Consider the following 17,743-nt stretch of genomic DNA (forward strand, 5'->3'; position numbering starts at 1 on the left):
GACGCCGAACGTAAGCAGAACTGAAGCTTGAAGCAGGCACAAGCTGAACGTACTCCTTACTGTTCACACAAGACGCCTTCTCTCTTCCTCTCAGCATCTACTCTCGTGCCTTGAACCCGCTCACAACTCCCATTGACTTCATGCCTCATGGCTTCACGGCTTCAGTGGCACACTTGGAAATTCGGCGTCAATCCTGAGTGATCGCTTCGGCGTGGCGTGAGAGTGGCTTCGGCAAGCTAGGCGTCAGCGTGGCACGCGCGCGGGTGGTGTGAACGGCTTCGCCTGTTAACAAGGACGCCTAAATGAAACTTGTGGGTACAGCGTAGGTACAGCTTCGGTTGAGCGTTGCTTCGGCATCCTGTCTGAACGGGGCCTAAGGGTCGTACCTTAGGTGTGGTATAATAAACATATACCACGGTCTGAAGTGATCTATTGCTTTTATAAAACAGTTAAGTGGAAGTAAAGTGGTATATATTGTATATTGTATATTTTCGCGTATTGGTTTGTTTCTTTTCTTATTGCAATATTTTAATACTGCTGTTTCTGCACCTTACCTTAGTTGTGTAACTTTTATTTATTGTTTTATTGTTTAATTGTTTAATGTCATTGATGCTCTTGTCATTGATGCTCTTGTGTGCTGTCATTGATGCTACTGCTGCTGTAACGCCAGAATTTCCCCTCGGGGATGAATAAAGTACTCTATCTATCTATCTATCTATCTATCTATCTATCTTACCAAGTATGGCAATATGAAAGTATCCTAAACAACTCCTTTAAATCGCTTAAATCACTGTTTGGACCTGAGCCCCTCTGGCTCAGGTCCAAACAGCTCACCTTGGTATCAACTCTCCCATAATTGGCCCCAATAAAGTACACACAGTGAGTGGCTCTCACTGCGGTATATTTAGTGTGTTGTATGCTAAATATACCACAGCTGTGAGCCAATCAGATTGCTTGATTTGAGAGCGCCGTTTTATAACAAAACATTAACCATGGAGATACTGTTTTTGTGTGTGTTTTACTCCTGTTCCACTCTAGATAGAGAGGTAGGAATAACAATGAGGTCAGCAACTCCACCAATCTCACTATTTTGATACTTTCAGTCTCAGGTAGAGTCAAACAGGCAGTCACCTGTGTCGAGCTGATCGTTACTTACCGCTGTAGTCATAGCAACAGTTGCCATAGTACTGACAGGAAGATGAGCAGGAGCACCTTCTCACTGTAGATCATTGTCTTACTGAGTGGATCAACAAAATATTAAAGGCCCATTCCGTCAATTGTCACTGTTACTGACGCCGGTGGCCGTTAGAGTAACTGCAGGCAGCGTGTGAACGAGCTGACGCGCGGGCACCATACTCGCACACGCACAAGCAGTTGCCTGGCAACAGCAGAGCTGTTGGTTGCTTTGTAACGTTAACTCATAAAAGTCCATGAAAACGGCAACCTGGACATTTTATCGGTCAGATCAGCCTCGAGATGCCCAGGAAGGATTCTGGATGAATTAGGGGACGTTATTGTGGCATGTTTGGTCGTGTTTTGGCTTGCGTTGGCTGCGGGGAAGTGGATACTCACGTTAGCACAAGCCAGGAAATAGCCTGCTCCCCCTGTATGTACGGTACCGTGTAATGCCTGGAGTTGACCAAACTGAACAATCAAACAATGTTTCATAAGCATAACAGTAACGTTAGGCATATTTACGACTGTTAAATTCATTATCCACACAAGACGGTAACGTTATTAGTGGGGCTGGTGGTAATTTCTATAAATGTAAATTAATATTAGTTAGCCGCGATTAGCATCAAGCTAACATTACTATGTGCAGTCCCACTGCAGCTAACTGCAGTCAGAGCCTTCTCCCCCGGTACATCTTGACCAAACTGAACAGTCAAACAATGTACCGTAAGCATAACAGACAGTAGGCTAACGTTAGGCATATTTCCGACTGTTAGATTCATTATCAACACAAGACAGTAACGTTATTAGTGGGGCTGGTGGTAATTTCTATAAATATAGCTAAATCTATTGGTTAGCCGCGTATTACATCAAGCTAACGTTATGGTTATAATAGGCAGACTCACCACCGCAGCTAACTGCAGTCAAACAATAATGTTCCATGACCATAAGCATAACGGTAGTAACGTTAGGGTTGCATTACTTCACACAAGACGGTAATGTTAGCAGAGTTTCTGACCAGGTGGTCAGATACTTGTACTACGGAGTGACAATAAAAATCTTGAATCTTGAAAATCCATTAGCAAGCAGCTAACGTTATCTGGTCAAAACCACATTACAGTAGCTACAAGCAGCAAGTTTCCTTCATGAACCGAAAACACAGTCCTGACTCTAGTTTCCCCCCGATGTCGGTCACATTGCTGCTGTCTGGCCAGACGGGCTTCATTAGATAAATATTTATTTATTTATTTAGTGTGGACTTTTTATGGAGTCTGTGTTGTTGTTTCCTTTTGCTAGCAGCTAGCGACGAACGTAACGTTAGCCATTTCCTGTTAGCCGTCTAGGACAAGAGCCAGGCTCGTGAACGCGCAGACGTCACATCCTCTAGCTGTGGCGGGAAATGCTAACCCCTTCGAAACTGCGGTATTTCCATGTATCTTCTGAACGGCTGGTCGGAGAGAAACGCCCCCGGTCGCCATTTTTAAGTTACGTCAAGGCGCATTCACTCATTGCCAATAAAAAACTCTTTGTGCACATTTATTTCTCGCCAGAACCGACGGAATGGGCCTTTAAAACCAAGGAGAGAACCTTTTTTGGAGTGTTTTACTCATGCTGTACTCTGGGCTTACTTTCATAGTCTGGGCAACAGTTCCCTCTGTCTTCACAGCCAGTGTCACAAGAGCAGTTCCCAACCTGGTAGCTACAGTTATATCTGCAGGGACCTTCATCTACAGCGAGAACAGACAAAACAATTATCAATTTCCACCATGTAAATAAGAGTGTCTAGGTTCCGATGGGATGTTTTGTTGTTGGTCTTTTTGCAGAGTTTGTTAAAGAGCATCAAAATGACCCCGCCCAGGGAGCAGACCAGGATGATCATCTACTCACACCCTTGTAAGCATTCTAGATACTCTATACAAAGCCTCCGACACACCAGCCACTATCAGTACCCTCATCACAACCCACTTCTCAAAAGCATTTGACAAAGTGGACCTGAATGTTGCAATGGAACGACTCCTGAAGCTGGGTGTCAGACCTGCCCTATTGCCCTGGGTATGTAGCTTTGTGTCCGACCGCAGGCAAGCTGTACGGTACCAGGACTGGGAGCGTACCTATGCGTACCTATGTACCTAGGCCCGAGCAGAGTTCCCTGGGCCACGCCCCCTGTGAGCTCAGCCCAGTTGGAGTGGCAGTCCTGGGGGGTCATGCCTATGTTCCCCGGGTTCTATGTTCCCCGGGTTCTATGTTCCCCGCTCCTGCTAAAAAGGGTTCTATGTTCCCCGGGTCCTATGTTCCCCGCTCCCGAAAAAGGATATGTTCCCTGGGTCCTATGGCCCCCGCTCCCGAAAAAGGGTCCTATGTTCCCCGGGTCCTATGTTCCCCGCTCGTATGCGTAAAGTTGGCGAGTGCAAACCGCAATATCTCGAGGTTGTGAGACTTCATTGACAGACTGCATGAGGGAAAGCTTGAGTCTATAGGCTCAGATGCACACATTCGAGTCCGACAGTAAAAATAAATTATAAGTTGGTGACTGCGCGGCGGCAGCAGCAGCAACATGCTATCCATAATATTAAATTTTTCAGAGAGAGAGAGAGAGAGAGAGAGAGAGATCAATATTTGCAACATTGACACAGCACAAATCGCCTCTGCCTATATAACCCACAGACATGCACAAGTTCTGTAAAGCCATTCAAATAAATTGTTTAATTTCACTTGATATGTTTCCCAAAGTTTTTTTTATATTATATATTTTTTATTTCATTAATAGAGCATGTGGACCTATAGGCAACGAAAACAAATAGGCCTGCTTTAATGGCTTTCTTTAGCGGATAAATCACCTCCCCCGACAGCTAAAAGGTGGCAGTTTATCACCAGTTCTTACTTAGACTACTTTGAATACCAAAATATAATAGCCTGGGGCTACATATCAAGCGAAATTAAACAATTTATTTGAATGGCTTTACAGAACTTGTGCATGTCTGTGGGTTATATAGGCAGAGGCGATTTGTGCTGTGTCAATGTTGCAAATATTGATCTCTCTCTCTCTGAAAAATTTAATATTATGGATAGCATGTTGCTGCTCCTGCTTCTGAATGTGTGCATATATCTGAGCCTATCTATAGACTCGAGCTTTCCCTCATGCAGTCCGTCAATGAAGTCTCACAACCTCGAGATATTGCGGTTTGCACTCGCCGACTTCACGCATACGAGCGGGGAACATAGGACCCGGGGAACATAGGACCCTTTTTCCGGGAGCGGGGAACATAGGACCCGGGGAACATAGGACCCTTTTTCGGGAGCGGGGAACATAGGACCCGGGGAACATAGAACCCTTTTTAGCAGGAGCGGGGAACATAGAACCCGGGGAACATAGAACGCGGGGAACATAGGCATGACCCCCCAGGACTGCCACTCCAACTGGGCTGAGCTCACAGGGGGCGTGGCCCAGGGAACTCTGCTCGGGCCTATCGTCTTCCTTGCCCTCATTAACTGTGCTGCCACTGACATCCCAAATCGCTGGAAATATGTGGATGATTTAAACCTCATCCATGTATGTGATGCTAACAACATAACATCCCCCCAGACAATCCTTGACAATTTAGACAGTTGGGTCCTCAACAGTCAAATGGCACTGAATCCATCCAAGTGCAAAACAATAACTGTAACATTCAGAAGAAATCCACCTCCCCCCGTCCCTCTCTTCCTGTGTGGTAAACAGCTACCAACATGTGAAAGCGTCAAGGTGCTTGGAGTCCAGATTCAATCAGACCTGAAATGGAATGAACACACTGATGCCATGGTTAAGAAAGCCAACACAAAACTGTACTTCCTGAGAAGGTTGAGAAGGTCAGGGGTGCCAAAATCAGACCTGGCAACAATATACACAGGATACGTCCGCCCCACTCTGGAGTATGCCTGTCCGGCGTGGCGTGGGAGCCTGACGCAGGCTCTGTCAGACCAGATAGAGCGTGTCCAGAAACGTGCCTGCAGAATCATAATTGGCAGAGCATATTCCAGCTATCACGACTCACTCCAAACCCTGTCACTACCTACCCTCCAAGACAGACGAAACTCACTATGCAGAGACTTTGCCTTGGGTCTTCTGGATTCCCCCTTCAGAGCCTGGCTGCCACCTACCAGAGCCCAAACATCAAACCGCCAAACCAGAAACAGCACCCAACTCAACATGCCCAAAACAAGAACAAAAAGATATGAAAAATCACCCATCCCATTCCTCACATCTCTCCTGAACGCCAAATAATATAGAATGAACAGCCCTACCCATCACTGCCATAGACTGTTGATAAAATACAGAAAACTCACCTAATTATTATTATTTTATTCTACATTGTGGTTTTTATATTTTTATGTTGTACTCCATTGATTGTATCCATTGTAAATATTCTCGTATTTCAGTTACATAAACTGCCAAGAGAATATTCAATAAATAAAACTTGAAACTTGAAAAAAATGGTGAAATGGTATTTTGTCGTAATCACAGTGACTTACCCACGACACGGTACTGGGCATTAAATCCTTGGTGGGTGATCCTCCTGTCACTTGTGAAGCGCACAGTCAGGTAATAACCGGTGGAGTTAAAGGTGGAGGTCTGCCCGTCACACAGTTTTCTCAGAAGCCTGTCATCATTGGTGCTGGGGCCATCATAGACAGAGATGCTATCAAGACAGCCTTCAAGTCTGTGATCAGAGCATAAGAAGTACAGAGGGTGAAGTTCAAGCAGCACAGACAACACAGAAACACTAGCAGTGACTGTGGGGATTCCATGATAGCATGGAAACCTCACTGTCAGCTTACTTCACAGGTATCATTAATCTTATGATGTGAACCAGGTGGTTAATGACACACAACTCCTTTGATCATTCTAGGAGGAGAAAAAAAGGATCATTACAGAAGAAAGTCTGAACTGCTGGTCTCTCTTATAAGAACACATCCTTTGCCATAACAGAAACAAGTCAATTCAAAGGGCACAGAGTATGTTAGCAGATAATTTAATGTCATCAGCAGGGTTCTTTAAAGGGGCTGTAAGTGATTGTTATGCCTCCGCCGGTGATAGCCAGGCCGGAGGCATTATGGATCCGGGCTGTCCGTCCGTAAGTCCGTCCGTCCGTCCGATGTTCGTTAATGCGATATCTGAGGAACGCCTTGACGGAATTTCATCAAATTTGCCTCAAACATCGACTTGGACTCAAGGATGAACTGATTAGATTTTGGTGGTCAAAGGTCAAAGGCCAAGGTCACTGTGACCTCTCGAATGCCATGTTCAAGCTTGTTAATGCGATATCTCAGGAATGCCTTCACGGAGTTTCATCAAATTTGCCTCAAACATCGACTTGGACTCAAGGATGAACTGATTAGATTTTCATGGTCAAAGGTCAAGCTCACTGTGACCTCACGAATGCCATTCCCAAGTTCGTTAAAGCGATATCTCAAGAACGGCTTGATGGAATTTCTTCCAATTTGGCTCAAATGTCGATTTAGGATGAACGGATTACATTTTGGTGATCAAAGGTCAAAGGTCAAGCTCACGTCACACACCCAATTTCCAAGCTCTGTAACGCAACATCTCAGGAGCGCCTTGACGGAATTTCTTCCAATTTGCCTCAAATGGTGATTTGGACTCAAGAATGAACTAATGGCTCTTTCAAAATGTATTAGTAAAACATGCACACTATATCAGTGCACAGCAGCGCACACACTGACACACACAAACTCCTGTCACCATACCGTCAAAACCTAACCTTGCGTCCCCAGGCTCTCTCAGAAGAGAGAGACCCCAACACTCAGTCCCGCCCAGCCACCCCATTAGCCAATAGCATTTTAGAGAAACGTGACGTACCTCTAGACTGACCAATCAGAAGCAGTTAAAGACGGACAATACTAGCAAGTTAGTTTGTCACACCACGTGACACCACTGTTTGACATTGTTACCAAAACTATAAGGTGACAGGTCAATATTCTTAACGTATGCCCATTATAACTCTGGAGATTTAACCCGGGGGGAGATAATTTACAGGACAGTGTCTTGCAGATTTTAATTAGCAGGTTTTTGATGAATAATAGTTGCCAGTTGGTTTATAGTTATGTTTAATAGACTTATTTATTGTATTTGTGTGTGTCTCTAAGTGATTGCTAACTAATTGGGTGCATGTTCCCCGTCCCACAAATCGACATATAAACTTATTTTTCATATTTATCTCAATGGTCCCACACACTGCTCTCTGTCAGCTCACAGTAACAACACTCTAACACTTAAGGTTGAATTTGGCTGTGGTGACGTGATGTGGAAGCCTATGCGACACTGTGTGTAGTTCTGGAATAGCTTAGCATGAGCTTTTTACTTCTAGGCCTCGCATTTACGCTTCAAAACTCGTGAAAGTGGTCCTGATGTGTGAAGATTATCCTGCTGAACACAGGTTCACGTTTGAATAAGCTTGCGTTAACCACAGACCTTATTTGAAGCATCACGCCAAAAACCAATTCAAAAATCCCATATAGGCAGAAACAGTGAAGAACCCGGAAGTCTGGGACTTGCGACTACAAAAATATGTCATTCCTGCCGTACTCTATAGGTGGCATTTCTAGGAAGTTGTAATTAGGCTGAAAAAGCGTCTGAAAAAATATGAATGGTGGTGAACGGAGACAGACATTACTCTTTTTGATCCCATGTCAAGTCACAGTTTGTCCTGAAACTGAAACGTAAGGTTTAGTTTTGTCAATCGACTACATCTCTCGTGTCGCACAATATACGTCACACCAACAACATGGACTGGTAAAAGAGACGTTATTTATGCATCTGGTTGTGCGTAGTCTTTCTGATTTATAACTTATAGTGCCACAGTTTTACCACAAACTGTGACTTTCTTGACTTGCAAAGTTATCATTTACATTGACAAACATGATATGTGTACCCCGTGGCAAAATTCAAACGGGATCAAAAAGAGTCGCGTCTATCTCCATTCACCACCATTATTTTCTCAGACGCTGGTACGCTGAGAGAGGCAGGAAGTGACATTCACTTTGGCTCCCTATACAGGAGTGAGCCCAAAGCAGGACATTGAATACTGTATGTTTTACTTCGTTTCGAACTTCGGAATCTCACACTATGCCAAGATGCTCCATGCAATGCCCGACTGGACAATGTCCATTTTCTCAAAAAATTGACCCCTATAAATCCATCCATTACGCCTGAAGGCATCATTGGCAATGGAATGAACATGGCCACCCGCTCCGCCCCGTGACGAACACGTCACGTCCGCACCATCTTGCCATACCGTCACTTTGCTTTAGTCCAGCAGCCTGTGCAGACGTGCTCTGTTTTCTCTGACCCTCGACTAGCTTACGGTTAGCTCCTAGCCAGCAGTGACACCTGTCTCCTCGTGTTCCTTCCATCAACCCAAATGCGAGCGGTGGATGAGGACTGCACAAATTCGTCGAACGAGCCCTCTTCGCCAGGAACGGCAGGACCCACTGCAAAACTGAAGAGTTTTTTCTCTCATGCTGTTACAGCTATCTTGGTAGTCTCTTAGCTAGCCAGGCTGTGGCTAGCTATTAGCCGTTACGCTAGCCTGAGCTAATTACCTCCCCGGCCGGGGTAGTGTGATCGCTAGCTCACCTGCCTGCCTAGCACTAGCTTCTACTGTTGCTTGCATCGCCCCGGGTCACACGAGGTGCATCCTTACAGCGAGGTTGGCTGGATAGTTGGCATAGTGTTAGATTCCGAAGTTTGAAATTAAGTAAAACGTTGGGGTTGTCCTACAACCCAGGTTTTCCGAGTGAGAACGAGGAATCTCACACATCTAGCCTCGCTGCTTCTTCAGAACAGTGGGCTGCTGGACGCTTAAATGATGGTATGGCAAGATGGCTTGACATGTTCGTCACGGGGCGGAGCTGGTGGCTGCGCCCATGCCATTGCCAATGATGCCTTCAGGCGTAATGGATGGTTTTATAGTGGTCAATTTTTTGAGAAAATATACATTGTCCAGTTGGGCATTGCATGGAGCAACTTGGCATACTCTGAGATTCCTCGTTCTCAACTCGTAAAACCTGGGTTGTATTTAAATTGGCGCTCTGTTGTGAGAATGGCACAGATTGGTGAATCATTCAACACTGGTCCAATCAGCGGCTGTCAGCTGATTACAGCTGGGGCGCAGGCCTATTACTTCTGTGTCCTGCATGAACTAACGCAATGCTTCATTTTTAGGCCAGGTTCTGAGCTGTCCTAAAGTTCACTCTCACACACACACACACACACACACACACACACACACACACGCACACGCACACACACACAATTTAGGATTTCCTTAGGACCCTTCTGTCGTATCCAAATCCTAAATGCCTTTGAGATAAGACAAATGTCCTAATTATAGTTAACTGGTCCTACAGTACCTGGTTCTGTAATGGCAAAAGTCTTATATACTTTCCTAAAGTCAGACGGGCCAGGATTTCAGACTTGGGTAAGTTTCTGCAATATTCACCCAGATGAACATGCTTACCTCACATTGTGGATATCCAGCTCTATAATTCCACTGTTTGGTCTGATGTACCATACACAGTCTGCGTAGTTTGGGTAGTCCCCTGGATAGTTGGGGCTGTCAAAGTAGCCTGTGGAGTTGTCCAAGAGGCCACCACAGGGTGCACCTGAAGAGACATAACATTTCTGATCAATTCAAAATCAAGTACTGGAAATTAAAACATGGACACAGATTAAAACATGTTTGCTCATTTGCTCATAGGGTTCATATACTTCAACACATTATTATCTCAGCGACAGCTGAAATTAGTTACACGCTAGTCAAAAATCATCATCAGACAGGCATATTGATGACCAACATTTTATCAGAAGTCACAAATCAGAAGCTTGAGAAAGAATGAGACTGACCAAAATTCCCCCTAAAGAATAAAGAAAAATATATTATATTTGTTTTAAATGGATACACTGTGAAAATAAAGTTGGAAGAATGTGTGAGAGAGAATGTCGGCTGTAAGACGCCAAAAAGCACCGGCTGTACTGTTGAACTACGATACGCGCCGTAAGACGCCGAGGCCACATTGAAGGCTAGAAATAATAGTCAAAGCGCCGGCTTCCTGACTGGTCTATCAGGAAGAAGAAGTCTGCTTCATATGTTTGTACACAGCCTGGAAAGGAAAGCAAGAGTGCTGCATAGTAATAGTTTTTTCTCCACACATTCTTTCTTTCACTATAGACGGTTTTAACTTGACAACAAAAACATTTGAAATTGAACCCCAGCTCACTTCCTGTTACAGTGTTTGCTGTGGACAGAAAAAAAAGGAGTAAGAGCAGAGCAGGACTAACAATTCCATGAAAAGCACGGGTGTAGTGCTGTGGGAGCGCAGGGGAGTGGAGCTCCCATACTTTTTCTCCAAGGGGTTGGTAAAATAGGGGGGAGGTCGTTCCTCATACAGTATAGATGGGCTCCCCCAGTTCTCCAGATAGCACTACACACCTGGTGAAAACCGTCTATAACAGGTGACCTCCACTAGCCCCCCGAGCTAGGAAGTCAAACCATCCTCACGAGCAGAAACAGGGATGTCTATAATGTATACAATATATATATATAGTATATATATACTGTATATACATACACATAATGTTTTATAGCCAGCCAGTGGCACAAGTGCAGTTCCCGACCTGGTAGCCACAGTTATATCTGCAGGAACCTTCAGCTACAGTAAGAACAGACAAGAAATTATCACTTCCCACCCTGTAAATAATGTCTACAATGGGATGTTTTTTATTTATTTCTTTTTTGCAGAGTTTGTCAGTATCAAAATGGTGAAATGTTATTTCGTATGGCCTGCATTTATATACATTTCGTCAAATATGCAATCATCTCAGTCAATCAGTGATTTACCCATGACACGGTGACGGTAGGCTACTCAGCATGAAATCCTTGGCTGGTGACCATGAGGTCACTTTTGAAGTGCACAGTCATGTAAGGACTTTTATAGAGAAACAAATGGTGCAAAGTACATACTGTTAGAAAAAAGTAAATCTGCAATTCCGGCGTACTACACGTGCACTACCCCCAGGTATTAATTTATTTATTTAACCTTTATTTATCCAGGGAGGACCATTGAGAGCACGCTCTCTTTTTGAAGGACGCCCTGATTACAGTGTATATCACAATTAATACAAGTTAAGACAATTAAAATCAAGAATAAGATTGTGGCATAAACAATAAAACACTAAAATGATAAAACAATACACAGTAAAATGAATCATATAAAATTACAGTACCACGAAATGAAACCCTTCCCCCGCTCCTAAAAAAAATCCTAGGAAAAGGAAACACCATGGCGCTATCTTGGTACAGGCGCTATCCGCTTTTTGCGCTCGCAGGGATGATAGCAGTCCGCCTCGCGCAAGTGTCCAGGTGTTACTAAGTTATTTAAGTTAAGTTATCCTTTATTTATCCCCATGGGGAAATTCATCATCTGCATTTGACCCATCCTCTACTAGGAACCTTCCTAGAACTTAGGAGCAGTGGGCAGCCGCAGTGCAGCGCCCGGGGACCAACTCCAGTTATTTTGCCATTGCCTTGGTCAGGGGCACTGACAGGAGTATTAACCCTAACATACAGGTCTTTGATGGTGGGAGGACACCGGAGCACCCGGAGAAAACCCACGCAAACACGGGGAGAACATGCAAACTCCACACAGAAAGGACCTGGGACGGATTGGGGTTCAAACCCGGGACCTTCTTGCTGTGAGGCATCAGTACTAACCACTGAGCCACCGTGCCGTCATACCGAGTTTTGCACCCCCACCGCCAAATGCATCCCCACCTCACGGGAGCATATTGTAATGATTTATACAGAAACGTAACTGTTTGAAAATTATATAATTGTTTGGGTAGACGTGACCTCCCTGTTTTTAAGTTAAAACAGCCCCAAAATATGGTGGGGGATGCAATACTCGGTGAGGGTGCATAACTCGGCACAGCAACGGCTGCAGGCGCAAATTGGAGGCGTGCCAAGTCATTTGTGCCCGGCGCAAACGGGATTTGGGCAGTGTTAACCACCAGAATTATTCACAGGTGTTCCCTGGCAATGCCTGGTCGTTACATCAATCAAACCAATCAGATTCCCGTCTCGCAGTCCCTGTAATACAGTTTGCATGAGGCATATATGCTGTAATTCTCCCCATGTGTAATTTGGATAGGCCTATCTCTGTGAATTAAAACTAGGTGAAACAGTGAGAGCTGCCGAGGACGGAAAGAGTTTGTCGACAGATTGTCTGTGGAGCCCCAACGACCCTCCGGGTTATGGGATAGGTGAAGGTGTCCAAGTTTTCTCAATTCATTTGCATTAACCCCTCTTTGCGATGTGATAAAAAGTTTCTCAGTGAATTATAGTTGATTGTCTCACTGAATAATCTGCTGGTTACCCAATTTTAGCAGCAGAATGATGACTTTTTTAATCAGGGTGGCACAAGTGGGGCACAGACTTATGAAGGGGTGGCCAGGAAGGGAAAATTTGACGTTTTTTGGACTTTTAGCCAAAAAAACACACACACACGCACTCGCTCGCACTGTGCACTCACATGGCACACGTCAGAATAGCGTTAATTTACCATGTTTGTCCCAACTAGATCCCCATCCCAATTAAAATCAGACAAATAAGCCAAATGTACTGTATACATACCCTGATGTGCAAGTGCAGGAGAAGCTGAAGGTCCTTCATCACCACTACTATCAGTGTCTGAGTAGTAGTCTGAGTCTACAAAAACATAAGTTGCCATTAGAATGATAATAAAATCAACCTTTTTTAAGTAAGCTAACGGGCATGTTACCCATAATTATTGTACTTATACACCAGTGGTATGCAACCTTGCCCTACTCAGGAGCCACATTGACAAAACAAAATCTTTCCTTTCCTCCCTTTGTTTTTTTTTAGATTATTTATTTATTTATTTATTTATAGTAGGACTTAAAAGAGCCACAACTACCCATAAAGGAGCTGCATGTGGCTCTAGAGCCTCGGGTTGAGTATCACTGTTCTACACACATAACTGACAAGTTTCAACTTTAGTTTCAATGTCTGGCAATTAACACATTCACTGCCAGCCGTTTTTCAATACTGTAGTTAGCTTCTGCCAAGGTTTTTTTTTGAGGATTCTGGCTCATCTTTCAAGAGCCGAGGATTCGTTTCTGTTAGGATTTTGTGAACACACAATATCTCAAAAGAACTAATAGAATGTGTGCTTTCTCTGTCTAAAAGAGTTAGTTTGTAGAGTTAGTAGTTATGTAAGCATTAGCAGTTGAATACAGCATGGTTTCAGCGTCTGAAAATTTATTCTGAGATAAACGGCTTTTTGTGAAATTCGATAGAACAGTCACTTTAACCATTCATTTTTGGCATCAGTAAGACGTCAGACATCTAAACAATAGTTTTGAACAGTAATTTCCTCCATAACAGCAGGAAACACCCCTCTCCTTCAAACTCCTCCCTCCGTGTGTGTTCTTCTTGGCTGCAGCGGGCGTGTCACAAGCTCGTTTCTGTTGCTGCTGTAACCTCGCGTCACCAGGCTCACTGCTTTGCTGCTGCTCCTGTCTGCTGGCGGCCGCTGGGCAAGTCTGGATGGGCTCGCTCGTTTCTTGGAGTTTCGGTTGAGAGCTTTGATGAAGCTTTTGCGATTCTGGTCTTATTTATGCTGCGTGTTTCAAAGTCTGTTCCACCCGTAATCTATTATGCAAATTTGCAATCCCTCACCGCCAGCAATCAGCGCGAAAGCGAAAGCGTTTTCGCCAATCCATTCTACAGTATGAGAATGGTTTCATCGCGCGTTCCCCTGCAGTTTTGGCTCTGCTTTTTCTAGTTTGGAGAGGACTGTCGCCACTTAGTGGGTCGGTGGAATGGGTTGTACACGTTCGGTGGCTCCAATATTTTTATAGGAGACGTGGGGAGCATTGATCCACGTCCCACCGTCAATTTTTTTTTTTTTTTTTTTAAGCCGAGATATCTCGTCATTGGCAGTCAACCGTTGGATTTTGTAAGCCGAGATATCTCGTCAATGGCAGTGAACGTGTTAACCACACTTCCACTGACATCAAGGCAATATCAAGATAACTGTTTAGGTTTAGAAATCTGGAACTATTAGGATTTGACAGTATATACATACCCACACATACAGCTGGGGGCTCCTGCTGTCAAGCTGCTGGCTTGACTCATCTGACTGACAAGGAGGAGAGCTTGTTGCTGCTCTCTCCTGCAGCTCTGACCGTGACTGACTGGTAGCAGTGCTGCTGGCTGCTCTGTCCTGCTGTGCAGTTTTTAATTTCTTTGTTTTGATGGAGAAGAAATCCTCAATGTTCTGATTTCTTTTCATACTGTAATAGTCACATGAAGACATACTGTATGTCACTTTATATGTCTTGCACAATAGATTTCCTTGTGCATGCAGATACATTTGACATGCTCACATCAGGCCTACAAAGTTACACAAGACAAATTTACATAGCTAGCATTAGCATTGACAACCAAACAATGACTGACGACAGGTTTGCTCATGTTAGCAACTAGCAAGCTGAGATGAAAACACACCTGCTGCACCACATTATCACGTAGCCTAGCACACAGGTTTACTGTCCGTTTACCCTGTTAGTAGCTTATTTTTAAAGACAGGGTGAAGTTTCAAGCCTACCGTAACATGTCATGGTATTTTTTTTAGTGAGGGTGCTTAATTTTTTTAAGTGAAAATCTCTGTTTGTTGGCAGTTATGTTTTTCTTTAAACCACTGGTACAGTAGCTATGTGTATCAAAGAGTCTACTCACGCATGCCACAATACATAAATAGCATACAGTGGAGACACCATGTAGCCACCAGGAATCAGAGGGCGCTTCACTTCGATCTTCTTCACAAGACGACATTAGCGTTATAGTTGACTGCTGCTGCTGATCAGCTGCTACCAAATCTTCAAATCAAGATCTTCTTCTCTGGGGCTTTCAGCAGGCTAGACACTACTATGGCTCATTACTGTCTCTCAGGTTTAAGACTGGATTGCGCCTATACACAGAAGCTTGGTTTACTGACTGGGCAGAGAGCCAATCATATGGGGTGGCACCTGGGGTGGCCAATCAGATTCTAGGGGTGGCCTGTGCCACCCCAGGCCACTCCCTAGACACGCCACTGATCCTGGCGTGGCACATCCGTGCGTAATGACGTATCAAGCACAGCGGGTATTTTTGCACTAAGAGGTGCTTTTCAAAGCTCTTACCGCAAAGTAATTGCGTGCATGCTGATGATAGGAGAATGCCATCTGTGTCCCTGCATTTTGCACACTTGGTTAGATTATTACAACCGGCGTAGTGGTAATAGCGCGGCAGGGGGAAGACAGATGTGCTTGTGCACGCCCACAATTTGCATTGCGTGAGGCATTAAACGAGCGCAAAACAAGCGCAAACACTAAATGACCGCCTTTGCGATGATAGGGCCCCCAGGGTCACAAATAATTTTGATAAATACACAATCTGACAAAATGCAATTTCTTTTGGTGATATCTGTTGTATCTATTTGAGTAGCATCAGTTCCTGATGTTCGACACAGTGAGTGACAGCGCGCTTTTACTGCTGAAGTTGCATTTGTTGGCTGAAATTAATGACGCATGCAGATCAGAGATAAGTCAAACTCACCTGATGATGCCTGCTGACTCTGTCCTGAAAAACGAAATGAAACAGCAGTTCATGTCTAAGAATGAAAGGTATGTCATTAAACACAACACACACACAACAACAGATATCACTACGCCATACCTTGCACGCCGTGTGAGGCGATCACACCGGAGAGAACCAAGAGAGTCCACATCATGTTTCCACCTAACATGCTTCAAACCCTGATGTCTTATATACCTAGCAGCTATACATTTCTGATGACACTGAATGTGGGAAGTTCCTCTAATCAACAATAGTGGCACATCAAAACTCAGTTAAGATGGTTTCACTTCCCAGATTCATCTGTGTCAAAATCTTCCCATCTTACTTACATCAACTTTTTTCAAAGAACTATACTCCATAATTCTGTCTTACATCTGGAATTATAAGAAAGGAGTTAAGTTATTGTGCAAATATGATATTGGTTGTTTGATTATTGATCCCTGCCTGCCTCTTGGCAATGCGCAACCAGTGCGCAGCATTAGGATGATTGAAGGGTGCAACGTGCCATGTAGCCTATCAAATCCTGATCTGCATCATCATCATTGACAGTCAGCGTAACACAACAACATACCGCCTAGCAGGCCCGGACTGGGCATCTGGCAGTTCTGGCAAATGCCAGAAGGGCCTCTGTGATTTTGGGCCGCTTTGGGCCGCTCTGGGCCGGTCTGACCGGCCCTCAATGCATCCAAAGTACGCTGTCAGTGTGTCAGTCAGGTCAGCCCAAAACAAGTCAATGTCAAGTGGTCATCATGGATATTGCATGGTCTGAGAGGCGGAGACACCGCCCCCCCCTTTTCCAAAAGTGAACTTGGCCTGCTCCGTGCAGCGTGCTCCTCCCGGCTCCTCCATGTCAAATGTCAATGTAATTACATCACTCAACGCAGCCGCGGGGCAATAGATCAAATACGAACAGTATGTCTATATCGCAACATGATGAACATAAACAAAGCAAAAGGTGGCGCCGAAAAGAAAAGAGACAAAAAACGTAAGGCAGCAGTCCAGCCCCGCTATCACCCCCACCACCACCGTGGTGACTGACAGTGATGATGATGGTGAATTTTCTGAGGAGGACGTGGACCATGGAGGAACTACACAAGCTGAAGCTAACTTTGCAGAAGTAGGTGTCGTGATGTTGTTTGCACAAGTAATGTTGCTTTGTTTATGCACATCAGATCTGGGTAGGCTACAGTAAATGAATGAATGGATTGGTTAAATTTAGAAGGTGAAAATAACGTGTAGTCATTTTGTAATTTAAATCAAATGCTGCTGGTGATGTAGCCTAATTGAAAACTGGATTAACATGTCAAAATAAATAAATACGAGAAACAAAACGGAAACTAATGTCAGAAATGGGCTTTCCCCCCTTGTAAATCACACAGAAGAGAAGAGAAGAGAGGCCAACTGTCCCTGCTAGTGATGCTGCTGATAAGGATGTGACTGGGAGTGAGCCCATGGAGGCTGCATTTAACTACTTTTCACGCCCCAAATTGGAGGATTTGGATTTGTTTTTTAAGTTCCATCCTATTCAAACCACCACCCACAATGCTGTGAAGAATCTATTTCATTGCAGCAATGGAACAAAGCGAGCCTGGTTGACATATTGTGGGGAATCACACATACTGTACTGTTCCGTCTGCTTGGCTTTTGCAAAACAAGTCAACCCCTTTACTCTGGGAATGTGTGATTGGAGGCATGTTCATCAAAGAGTCATGGAACACGAACACAGTGGCTGTCACAAAGACTGCAGACGCCTACTTTTTAAGGATCAGCAAAGGAAATATAAAAGAGTTGCTCAATGTGAATCAAATGTCCATCGCAAGAGAGCAGGTGCTTAAAAGGCGACAGGTACATGTACTGGAACGGATTATTGAAAT

At 44.4% G+C, this 17,743-nt stretch overlaps 1 protein-coding gene across 2 annotated transcripts in view; it reads right to left on the reverse strand.

Moving 5' to 3' along the window:
• The window catches only part of LOC310792564 (scavenger receptor cysteine-rich domain-containing protein DMBT1-like), a 32,628-nt gene extending 16,544 nt beyond the window's left edge, over positions 1 to 16,084 (reverse strand). For both annotated transcript variants that reach the window (XM_083654263.1, XM_083654262.1), the window contains exons 1-6: positions 15,969 to 16,084; positions 15,849 to 15,872; positions 12,861 to 12,935; positions 9,690 to 9,834; positions 5,683 to 5,870; positions 2,802 to 2,900 (exon numbers count right to left, since the gene is read on the reverse strand). In XM_083654263.1, coding sequence (XP_083510389.1) covers positions 2,802 to 2,900; positions 5,683 to 5,870; positions 9,690 to 9,834; positions 12,861 to 12,935; positions 15,849 to 15,872; positions 15,969 to 16,038 — 601 coding nt within the window. In that variant the 5' untranslated portion in view covers positions 16,039 to 16,084. The remainder of the gene's footprint in view (positions 1 to 2,801; positions 2,901 to 5,682; positions 5,871 to 9,689; positions 9,835 to 12,860; positions 12,936 to 15,848; positions 15,873 to 15,968) is intronic.
• Positions 16,085 to 17,743: the final 1,659 nt, after the last annotated feature.

The sequence above is a fragment of the Poromitra crassiceps genome, assembly GCF_964638095.1.
Source record: "Poromitra crassiceps genome assembly, chromosome: 2".
NCBI lineage: Eukaryota > Metazoa > Chordata > Actinopteri > Beryciformes > Melamphaidae > Poromitra > Poromitra crassiceps.